Below are 11859 nucleotides of genomic sequence, written 5' to 3'. Positions count from 1 at the left end.
GTCTTCGTTGACCTTAAGGCCTATTTCCCTGGCGCTTTCAAAAAGGGTAAAAATTTCTTTCGAATCTTGGTGAATTGTGTTGATATCGTCAAGGAAAGCTAAGTTGAATAAACAAAGAAAAAAGTGGATCGCCTTGTCTTAGACACGTTTTATCTGATGTACAGCTGCCAATTCTGATATGTGCACATATTGAATTCTGCACACACATCTGACCTTTCAGGACACTCCTATTTCTACCACTACCTTCCACTGTGTATCCCTGTTTACAGAGTCATACGCTTGTTTAAAATTTACCATTTTTATTTTCAAACTTAGAAAAAAATATATATTATACCGCTGTGGCAACGCAAATAAAAAACTAAGTAAAAAACTCACAAATTTTATTTTAATACAAACTACATAAAAATACAATTATGTTACAAAATGAAAATAGCCACGGGCATTTTCAACTGAAGGCACCTCTACCATGGCATGTACAAAGACAAAAGAAAAAGAGGGGTATTTATTGTTCAAATAGCAATTTCAGTCATCTAAAAATATTAAAATAATACATTTTTTCTTATTTTTTCATACCAAAACTCATTGTAATATCTATTTGCATATCTGTGTGGAAATAATACCAAATTAATAATAAATAACAGAAAAATTATTGCAAAGGTCATATATATTTGTAAAATACTAATTTAGTCGATATGAAAATCATACTATGACTTATTACTACTATTGTTGAAATTATCGACAAATTTATTTTGAATATTAACGATAATGATTTCGCCAACGCACCAAAAATTACTATAGCGCAAATCAAGATAAAATGTTTTTATGACTTTAACTTTTAAATCTCTTTACAACCATAATCCCTCTTGTCTATAAACTTTTGGCGTTAATTGGCACGTGCCGATACCCCTGACGGCTAACATTGAAGACGTATGATAGTTCTAACAACATTTAAAAGTAAAAGCTATAAAACAGTACATATTGACTTGTAAAATAAATAAATAAATTTGTATTCAGCATTTTTTGTTCATATTAATGAAATGAAGGTTTAGAAAGTCGTTGAAAGTGAGTAATAACCGTCTCTTTTCTTCTTGTATTTTCCTAGTCCTAATAAAATTTAAGACGATTGTAAGGAACATAAATGTGAGCAAGATCTAATTGCTAAATAAAGGAATACACTACTGAAAGTAAGAAAAATGTTAAGATTATGAGTATAGGAAGATCTAGACAAAAGCGCGAATGAGAATGCGGAGAGGAGTCGTTGGACTCAATAGAAGAAGTATAAAGGAAAACCCCTAGATGAAATAAAGCAGCTAGAGACCGAAAAAAACAAAAAAAAATCAGACACCCAACAAAATAAACTGTCAAGGAGTGTAAGCTTTCGCAGTCGGTGCTTTGTAATAATACAATCTTCTCGGAGTTTATAGGCAGTGTTCAGGAATTATTTTTTCTTGAGTTCATACGTTATTTTTAAATAATTAGCCGGTCAAAATTCAAATTTCAAAATAGACGTTAAAAATTAAAGAAAGATCTGCGAGTCAAACGATGGTTTGTCTTAACAAAAACTTACTATTCCCACTTCAAAACTGTTCACCGCGCACGTGCAAATGCGCGCGCAGTTCGCTGTCAGTGACGTTTTGTTCTCTAAGCTCAGTAGTCAACTTTTAAAATAATTTGAAGATCCAGTGAAAAGACTAAAAGAAGAAAAATATAAGAAATATGTTCTTTAGCATTTAGCAACAGCATAGACAACATTACAAGCTCTAGGGAAAAGGAATACTTCAAAAATACTAAGAGATTACAAACCCTCCAACTCGTGCAGTATGACAATATGAAATTATTAGACATACAAATAAACTATTTTATTCATGTTGAAGGAAAAAAAAAACAATGCTACCCGCCCACGGATTGCATAAAGGTTATAAGTACTTGCGCAGAAATCAGTTTACAAAGTTTGATAGACAACACCGCATAACGGTTATCAATGGCGTTAGAAGAAATCCTTTGTTCTCTAAATGACAAAGAAAGCAATTCTTTAAAAATTATTTGTAAATGGGGTTATAACGGATCTCAACAAGCCAGATATGAACAGCAATTTGACGATAAGTTTCTTTTGTTTTACCTCGAATGTGGCAAAGAAGGAAAAAAATGCACAACACAGTCCTCGCCTATACATTCCAGATCTAGACGATTAAGGTTTGTGAAAGAAATTACTGATGTAACGAACGAAGAAATCAGTTTCGTTGAAGAAGAGAACTTATGAAGAAAAGGAGTTAGAAGTGTTTACAAAAAAAAATCAGAAAAAACTGGATTTTTAGTCGACATGCCAAAAGCCAATTTCGGGAACACTAATGACGGCAATACTAGCCGAAGACTCTTTGAAAATCCTCAATTAATTACCGATATAATAAAAGTTGATTTTGAATTAATATATAGATTGAAGATTATATTGGGAATAATTTCAAGCGGTTATAAAATAGGCGTGCAAAATTTGATGAATATGATTGATCTATATGGATGGCACCACATGACACCGACCGTAACGTCTGACCCATTATTAATCATTTTAAACAGCAAGAAACGGGTACAGAAAAGGGTCATGTTGCCCTGAAACAATTCAAATGCTGTTACCTGGTGAACCAAATCCTGAGTCCCATATATATCAGTCACCAGTGTCTGAGGTATAAATAAAAACATGTATTCTTTTTGTTTATTTAAGAGTTTGATTTTTTTTTCACGAAAAATAGATGCCAATTTTTTAAAAACAAATTTTTTTTTCTTTGATTTGCACGAGTTTTAGTAGAAATATGCAGCAAAATAATTTTGGCCGGGTAAATCCATTAAATCGACGTATGTGCAATACGGCAACTAATCGTCAATGAGCTATTATCAGTGATTAGATAGTTACGTCTATTGCAGCATCGCCTTTGTGCCATATATGTCAGTCGCCGTTGAAAACGAAACGACAGGAAGAAATAATTCCAAACCATGGCCTATAAATCCTAAAAAATTAACTGCGTTTCTAAAACTTCCAACCTGCAAATCGAAACCTACTTTTAAGTGTTTATGTTCCTTAACTATGGGAGCTATTATACGAGGGCTAATGCCATCGCGTTGATGACGCGGCAAACAGGGCGCATAATTTCCACGTTATACGTGACTGTAGTTGCGTCGCGTTGAGATAATTTTGGCCGCTTTGTCACCGCCACGTATAACTTGATGCATGCAACGCGTGAACTGCGCGCTGCTACTAACGTGACCGGCCGCACTAGCAACGCTTGCGGGATAACGCGGACTCACCGACGACAATGTCGTTATTATAATTTACTCCATGGTAGTGCATTGTCCGGTTGGGTTGTTAACGCGAGATTAGCGCTCGTATAACAGGGTCCTAAGCGGTATTATTCCAGTAAAATATAACGAAAACTAAAACACCTGGAATTTGAAGCAAAATTTATCAATTTTTGCCTTTTCTTCCCACTAAATATGACTTTTAGTGTTTAATTTCAGTTTTAAAATCACTGGGTTGCCGTTGATTTTAAAGAACATAAAAGAAAGAGAGGGATCATATTAATAAGTTCATACATTTTTATAAAACTATGGAATGTAAGTTAAGAATGACGTTTTTTTATATACAGTAACACTTTAACTCTTTTATGAACTGGAACTGAAACGAAAGAAATATCGACCATTTCTGGCAATACAAAGTATCATAACAAAATTATATTCCCTGCAATAATTTCAAAATACTAACAAGCAATCTATGTACCCGATGGTATTAAACTTACCAAGAAAAAATGCTTAACTAAAAACATCTTTTTACAAAACTAATTGGAAATAACATAAGTATAGACATACTGTTACCTATTCTTATAGATTGTTCCATTTCAGATTATCATTGTTTTACCATGGACAACTTGAATTTATTTTTAATTATACTGTACCTTTGCTTCTAAAGCAATTACAAATTTTTTAACAAGAAACATCGCACATGTTTGTAAACTGTCAACAAACTGCTGCAAAAACAAACATTATATCATTTCAAAACCAATGCTTTGATAATAATTTAATGTTCTGGTTAAAAAAATACGTAATAGATAACATCAATACGAATGTTTCGACTGTGCTCCTTAAAATTGTTCTTGAGTCTTCTAAAAGATTGACGAAGTAATTATCTAGTGTATGTAATATAATAATTTCATTTTGCATTGATTGTCTAAAGGTCCTGCCTGTGTGTTTAAATTTTTTCTGAAGATGAGTACCAAATATAAAAGTAATATTATTAGCCAATTTCGTTACGATAATAATGTTGATTTAATTGAGAACAGCTTTTTTACAATATCAATCTTCTAACCATAGATAACATTTCAAGAAATCTAACATGATAAAGACTCGAGTGTTGAATATTTAACAGTTCTCTACTCAAAGTTGAAAAAATAATTTGAGCAGATGTTTCTTACAATAAATAGCTGTGATGGGTTATTAAAATGTCCAAGATTAACAATTCTATAAGTATGATCCAAGTTTATCAAACCAGAGCAAATTTTCAATGGGACAATCTTCGTTAAATGGTTACAGTAACAATAAATTTTTTTTTCACGCGACCGTCCCGGATTCCATTTTAAGCGAATCATCTTCAGTCTTTTCCACACCGGTTTCTGTTTTACTCGCATCTTCGTTCTTTGTCACACCAGATTCAGATTTTACCGTTTCTTCAGTCTTTATCTTTTTTACTATATCACTTTTGATAGGAACGGGGGAGGCAGATCTTTTTAAAATGTTCGTTTTAAATTGGACTATTATCGCTGTCATATTGTCACAACCCGTGCCATCTCCTAAAGTATGGGGCGCCAAACAATGATCGAACATCTGAAACAAAATTTAAATGGTTATTTAAATAAATTATAACTAGAAACTGTTAGTTTTCTTTCTTCATTGCAGATTAACCAAAAACTTTAATGGAGTAATCTCAGTTGATGCCGCAAAAGACAGACGTCTGGCATTAAGATAATTCGAAAACACACTATAGGTGCACGGCACTATAAGCAGAAGACAAGGATCAATATACGCTGCACTATAAAATTTAAAAAAGTTCGGCTACGCTGGCGATTAAACCCTTACTTAAGGTGTAGAACACTAGAAATCACTGAAGATGTTCTCATACAACGTAGAAAAATGAATAAATATTTTCGCAAGTGGAGACTACAACGAAATGCTTTCAAAACAAAGGTTGTAGATTTCAAAGAGGTTGATTGGCCTCGTATATCTTTTGTCTACATATATCCTATCCTTTGCCCTATATCTATGAATGGCCCAACAGATCCAGGATTCTAAGAAAACCTATATAACCATATTATCCGTTTGGTCAGGTTTTAAAAATACTCATTCTAGGCATTTATGGCGTAGGCGATCAATTGCTCTGTAGTTGCAGACAACTACATTTTTGCATAGCGAGCAGAAGTTTGTAATAACTTTATAGCTTACTTTCGGCCTAGTAAGCTACACTAAGTTCCTTTTACTATTCTGGAACATCTTCCATTATGTGGCTTTTTGGCATATGACAAAATAGTTCTGTCTAGTCTCGGTTCTAGATGAAATTAAACCCAATTGGCGTCTCTCTAGTACTATTTTAAAGTTCTTTGGTGATATCCATCTAAGTGATCACAAAATGGAGGGTTGGTGATCCAAGGAAGGCCTCAGAGTACAGTAGTAGGAACAAACAGTATACTGAGGTAATACATGTAACAGATGACCGCGACCAGTGGAAAAATATCATTAATCAAAGTATCCGAGATGCTGAAGTTCAACGATGAACCACAACACATCTGCTAAGATGTTAATGGCTATGATGATGAGTCAGGTGCCTGTGTTAGCCTTACTGTACTTTCTAGTGCGATCTGCCTTATATGAATACTCCACTCCCCATTATTCGTCATATTCTACAACCAGATCTGCGATCAGTTAATGCCCTTACACGTGAATACGAAAAAACTTCATGGACAACAGAAATCAACTGAGTCGCCAAGATATTGTGGATACGAACATTACCAATTATTTATTTACCAATTACATTATAAATCCACCAATAAAATCATCAAGCATTATTTTCAAGATGTATTGAATATCATGAACGCATGGCCCCTGGAATGGACTGCACTCCAAAATACTAACATTCCATGCATTGCCGAGAAGCCAGGTTTTAATCGTCCAAGCAAGACACATGGAACCGAACTCGACACAGCACATGCACTTACATGTTGCATACATTTGACACGCAGCATGCCCGCAATGTGACTGTGGAGATATAAAGCCATTGACCAAATTAGAGTTCCGTTTCGCAATTTTAGAGTCTAGATATTTGTTTGAATGACCATACAATAAATAAATAAAAATCCAATTTGAAAATTATAAAAGTTGTGTAACATAATATGAATTTTAACCTACATACGTACCTCTTCACATATAGTCGAGAGCTTGGATTTTGATTCCAATATTCTCGGCCTAATGAAATCAACTACTTCTTGACTAGACATGAAATTCCAAATTCCGTCGCAAGCCAAAACTAAAAATTCATCCTCGACGGGATTAATAGTCAACGTTTTGACATCCGGTAATGCTGTAATCATCTGTTCCTTATCAGATAAATCTTTATTTTGTTTATACGCGTGATCTCCTATCGCCCGTGAGAGATTCAGACCACCATTAACTCTACCATCACCTGTAACACTTCCACCTGCCTTGACTATCCGTTCACGTTCTGGTTCGTCTTCAGGTTTGTGGTCGAAGCTCATGTCTATCGCCTTACCTAAAAACATAACGATTTAGTAAACGAAAGTTTAATATTATGGAGCACTTATTATAATACATATGCGTGGTCAAAGAACATGTAAAGTAAATTGTTGTGTAATTAACAGTGTTCTACAAAATCGGCTTTAAAACCATTTATTGACTTATCTTGATTATAAAACTAATATTTTATATTTTATATTATCATATATTTGCAAAGTGAAAAGTAAAATAAATGCGAGCAAAGAACCTGATTGTTTTTAGTTGATATCTGACAATAGGAACCATTTATAAAAAACGAAACAATCCAATAACGCAACTGACCGCAAGAACTAGAAGAAGCTGACCAATGGTCGTTTTTTTATAGTTGTCTAAATGTTGCTGGAATCAACAGTTAAATTTTTCATTAGGCAAAGAATAACGAGGAGAAGACCATCGTAAGAGGAACATTTTTACGAAATCTCAATACCAGTTTATTCTGGGTTTTTATCTTATTTTGGGATATAAACTTATAAATAAAACCCAAAATACTTTATAAATAAAGTAATAGTTTGTAGAAATATGTATACCAATACATTGCAAGTGTCAACTAAGAGCATAAATACTGATCTTCAAAAAGTAAGAACTTTGACTACATTTGATCCGCGAGGAGTCAGCGGTGGGTACAACAAAATGTCAGCAGATGAAAGAAATATTATAGTTAACCATATAAACCAGTTTCCACGGTATGTATCTCATTACTGCAGAGCACTTAAAATGGACCAAGAATTTTTGCAAGAAGGAACTACTTTATCAATAATGTATAATTTTTACAAACCAAAAATAGAAAATCATGCCAGTTTCTCGACTTTTAAAAGAGTTTTTTTGAATGATTTTAACTTGCGACTAAAAAAGCCAAAAAAGACACCTGAAATGTGATGCCTTTAAAATTAAGATACAGAATATTAAAGATGATGAAAAAGGATATTGTTAGACAGGAACTGCATTTGGAACAGGCTGAATTAGGAAGAAAACAAATGAACCTTGACCCAAAGCAATAGAAGATAAACAAATAGAAACTCTGACCTTTGATTTAGAAAAAAACGCTGCCTTTACCTCGTATATCTTCAAATATTATATTTTATAAACGACAGTTATGGGTATATAATTGCGGAATTTATGCAGGTATGCAAAAAAATCCACTTTTCATTTATAGCTCGAAGGACAGGCAGGCCGTGGAGCTCAAGAAGTGGGGTCTTGTCTAAGAAAATATATTTTTAGTAATGTTAGCGATAAAGTTGAGCACATTATTCTGTGGAGCGACTCTTGCGTGGGTCAAAACAGGAACATTAAAATAGTACTTCTGTTAAAATGTCTTCTAGAGGAATCACAGCATTTAAAGACTATCAGGTTGAGATTTTTAGTTCCGGATCATAAGTTTCTTCCAAATTATAGTGATTTTGGAGATGTGGAATGTGCACTTAAAAGGCAACATAATATATTTTCACCTGGGGAATATAGCAATATAATGAAAACTTGTAGACAAAAACGACCCATTAATGTAAATATTATAACACAAGAAGATTTTTTGAGTACCGCAAAATTAGAAAAACAAATCACCAACAGAAAAAAAAATAAAAACAACGAGACAATAAGTTGGTTACAAACCAAAGAAATTAAATTGTGTAAAGATAAGCCTTATAGCATATTTTTTAAAACGGCTTTTAAACGGCTAAAAAACAAAGACACTGAAGATTATACAGAAGTAAGCACAAAAAAGAGAACAGGAAGAAAACCTTCAACTGGGTAACAGTTTGCCACGTATTTGGAACCATTGTGGCCTAAAGGAAAGCCAGTTTCGGAAGCAAAACTTAAAGATATACAAAGTTATCTTCACTTAATACCCTTAAGTTACCACGATTTCTATACAAATCTTATAGCAGATAATACTATAATCGAGGATATAGACGGATTTAACGGAAATCCAGATTTCGAACCAGATGCGGATTGTTAATGTTATATTTAACAACAAAGACCCACGTGATTTTTTTCTTACTTAGGAGTTAATTTTTTCGATGTTAATTTGATTATAGCATTAATATCCATAAGTTATAATAAACGTGTTTACTTTTGAGTCGGTTTTTATTATTTTTATATCCAAATAATTTCCTCAAATAAATAAAACATTTTTCTTGATTTTCTCAAAACTAAGTTAATGTCAGTTGGTTCCTTGTTGTATAACAGGGTCCAATTGTTCTACAATAAAGTGATAATTTTAGTAAAACATTTCAAAGCTTCAAGACTTCATTTCACTATAATACAGGGAAGATTTCAGATTTTCAAGAGATGTGTATGATAATAATTTAAAATAAGTTAATCCTACACTCCAGAAGCCAGAAACCCTGATTAATTATGGATTTATAACCTCATTGATGTTTGTTTTTAATAACAAATGGGGAATAATCGTAAAAATCGATATGAATCGATATCTGTCATATTCTCCCAAACTTTGATGTAACGCTACTTATTGAAATTCGAACATTGTACAGCAATTCTTTTATACAAAGTCCGACGATTATGTCTATTGCTTAGATTGTACAGTAAATACTAGAAGTGGACAATGTTTTCTGTACAATGCTAGGATTTTCCAATCGGACACTGATAATTCAATACCTTGTAGTGTTTAAAATTAAATTTACTTACCGTCTCTACAAACAATACATCTGGAATCACCTGCGTTAGCAACATACAATTCATTTCCTTTCAAAAGTGCTACTACTGCAGTACATCCACTATCAGATCCTGGCTCATCTTTCATATTTCTTGCGAATTCCGAATCTTCCGCGTTCTCGTAATCATCTGCTTCGTCTTCCTCACTTTCTTCTTCTTCACCTGATTCTTCACACTCTTCTTCGGAACCTTCTGCTTCTATTGCAACGTTAACGTCGGCTTCATCATCTGACGAATCCTCTATAATAGGATTAGAGGCACATTAATATGAAAATTGTTCAGATAATTGATAAGAATAGAATGGCGATTAAGACACATTGAGAAGATATCGAGAATATATAACGATCAATAATCAAAAAATATTACTTACATAAATTAAACAAAAAAAAAAATATGTAGGAAAAGTGTAAAAAATTCGCAACAAAAAATTGCTGAATTAAGATAACACAAAACTTTCGTCTAAATAATCGATTATTATCTTTATTGTCATTTATTCTCATTAGATAAAAGAGTTAGTGAAAGCTCATTTAATAATAATGATACGTTCTGGGATAAACAAGGAGGGTGTTAGGACGTGATAGGCCAAAAAATTGCTAAGTAACTTCTTAATCAGCAAGATATCTGCTTTGCAACTAATGTATGTATCTAATTTAAATCCTTCAAATTTGTTCATACAGCATTACATACCCATCTTGATCTTATATCAGATCAATATAAAACATCTTTTCTATTCAATGTAATTCTGACCACTTTATTGGTTTTCACTTGATTAGGCTTCCTATTTATGAGCCAAAAAATCTTAAAATATCAATAAAAATGAAATACAAAGATTATTTGATAATCTCATTTCCAATATTAATTCGGATTAGATCGACAAACATCCACGATGAAATTATAGTTTTAACATATAATTTTAGTGTTTTGTTCTTACAGCACCCTAGATATTTTAATGCAATCCCACCTAACCTAATCAGGAGATATGGTTCATAGTTGTTAGAACTGGTAGTCATGAAGATTGCCAATCCAACAACGAAAACGCCATAAAAAGAGTTACCCAATCATCTTACCATTTGGACCTTCAAATGTGGTATCATCTTCATCTTCACTATCGCTTTCTTCCTCCGGTTTGAAGTCCAAAAGCTTCTTATATAACTGTTTAGCATTTCTTTTAGGCCTAGTCACAGCAGGTTTTTGGGGAGATTTTGGTATCGGGGCTTTTCCTTTACCTTTATTACTGACATCCCCATTTTCTTGTGGAATTGTACTGGTAACATTCGTTTTCTCAACGTCTTCCGATGCCTCTCCGTTCTGTGTCGCCTGAGATTCTGAAGTTACATCTTTCGATTCTGGACTTTCTGATGAAGTAATCTTAATCTCTGGAATTGACCCGTTCTTTTCTGGACTTGAAGATTCTAAACACAAGAAAGGCGAATTAATTGTAAAAAATAAAATTATTCTGCTAAATTGAGTATCAGTTTAATCAAAAGTAAATGGTTATTCTAATCAGTAATCTAATTTTTTATTGAAACCGTTTTGCTTTATACAGATTTCCTGTTTTTCAATAGCTTTTCAATACATACAACAAATGAACTTCCTAAGGACGAACATTTCTAGTAGTCATTGAAATGGTTGAATTTCCTAGGAAAGCAAGTCACTAATTATATTAAATTACTCTTCAACCTAATGCCTTCCTGACGACTTCTGTTTGTTTATAGATGTATCAGTTTTTTTTTTTGGTCCCATGATATATATTATGCGCGAATAAATGTATAAACATATGTATGTATATATGTGCGTTCTCAACCATGACATTTAGCGTACCAATGACTGATCGAGAACGTCCTATGATAAATAAGACAAGTGTTAATAAAGTATAACCAAATAAACTGTGAATCAACTGAAAACATGTAGCATAGGGCAGTTATGTCAGTACTGTATACTTGTTGATTAGAGTAGAGTATTTATTAGTATTAAAATACAAAAACATGTACAGCTGGTTCCTAAAAAAACTGATACGACTCTTAAAGCGTATTTTGTAGAAAATTGAGCATTGTGTTTTGAAGGATAAATACTTATTATTTACATACTATCAGTGTCATCTGTCAATTAGAAGATGATTGGTCACTATCTGCCGTAGCGAACTATTTTAACGGAAGCAGAACAACAGTTTTTAATATTAATAAAAGATGGAGAGAACAAGAAACTCTCGAAAGAAAGCAAGGTTCTGGAAGACCAAAAATATCTACCGCTCATGAAGATCGTACGCTTTTGGAGAGATTAGAAGAGAATCCTTTTGAAGCTGCGAAAACTGCAAGAATTATGTCACAATTTCCGGGAAGAAAGATAACAACTTGGCACAGAATTAAA

At 33.0% G+C, this 11859-nt stretch overlaps 1 protein-coding gene across 2 annotated transcripts in view; it reads right to left on the bottom strand.

Annotated features, from left to right (window-relative positions):
- Nucleotides 1–363: 363 nt before the first annotated feature.
- LOC140437378 (probable protein phosphatase CG10417) overlaps nt 364–11859 on the bottom strand; it is a 28562-nt gene continuing 17066 nt past the window's right edge. Inside the window, exons 4-7 of one of the 2 annotated variants that reach the window (XM_072526881.1) lie at nt 10719–10904; nt 9466–9732; nt 6450–6802; nt 364–4866 (exon numbers count right to left, since the gene is read on the bottom strand). In XM_072526881.1, coding sequence (XP_072382982.1) covers nt 4594–4866; nt 6450–6802; nt 9466–9732; nt 10719–10904 — 1079 coding nt within the window. In that variant the 3' untranslated portion in view covers nt 364–4593. Of the gene's footprint in view, nt 4867–6449; nt 6803–9465; nt 9733–10559; nt 10905–11859 lie in introns of both variants that reach the window. The other variant, XM_072526880.1, reaches the window with a different exon arrangement.

Source organism: Diabrotica undecimpunctata, chromosome 3 (assembly GCF_040954645.1).
Source record: "Diabrotica undecimpunctata isolate CICGRU chromosome 3, icDiaUnde3, whole genome shotgun sequence".
NCBI lineage: Eukaryota > Metazoa > Arthropoda > Insecta > Coleoptera > Chrysomelidae > Diabrotica > Diabrotica undecimpunctata.
Note: the sequence above shows the minus strand (reverse complement) of the source record. Positions and strands in the feature narration are given on the sequence as shown.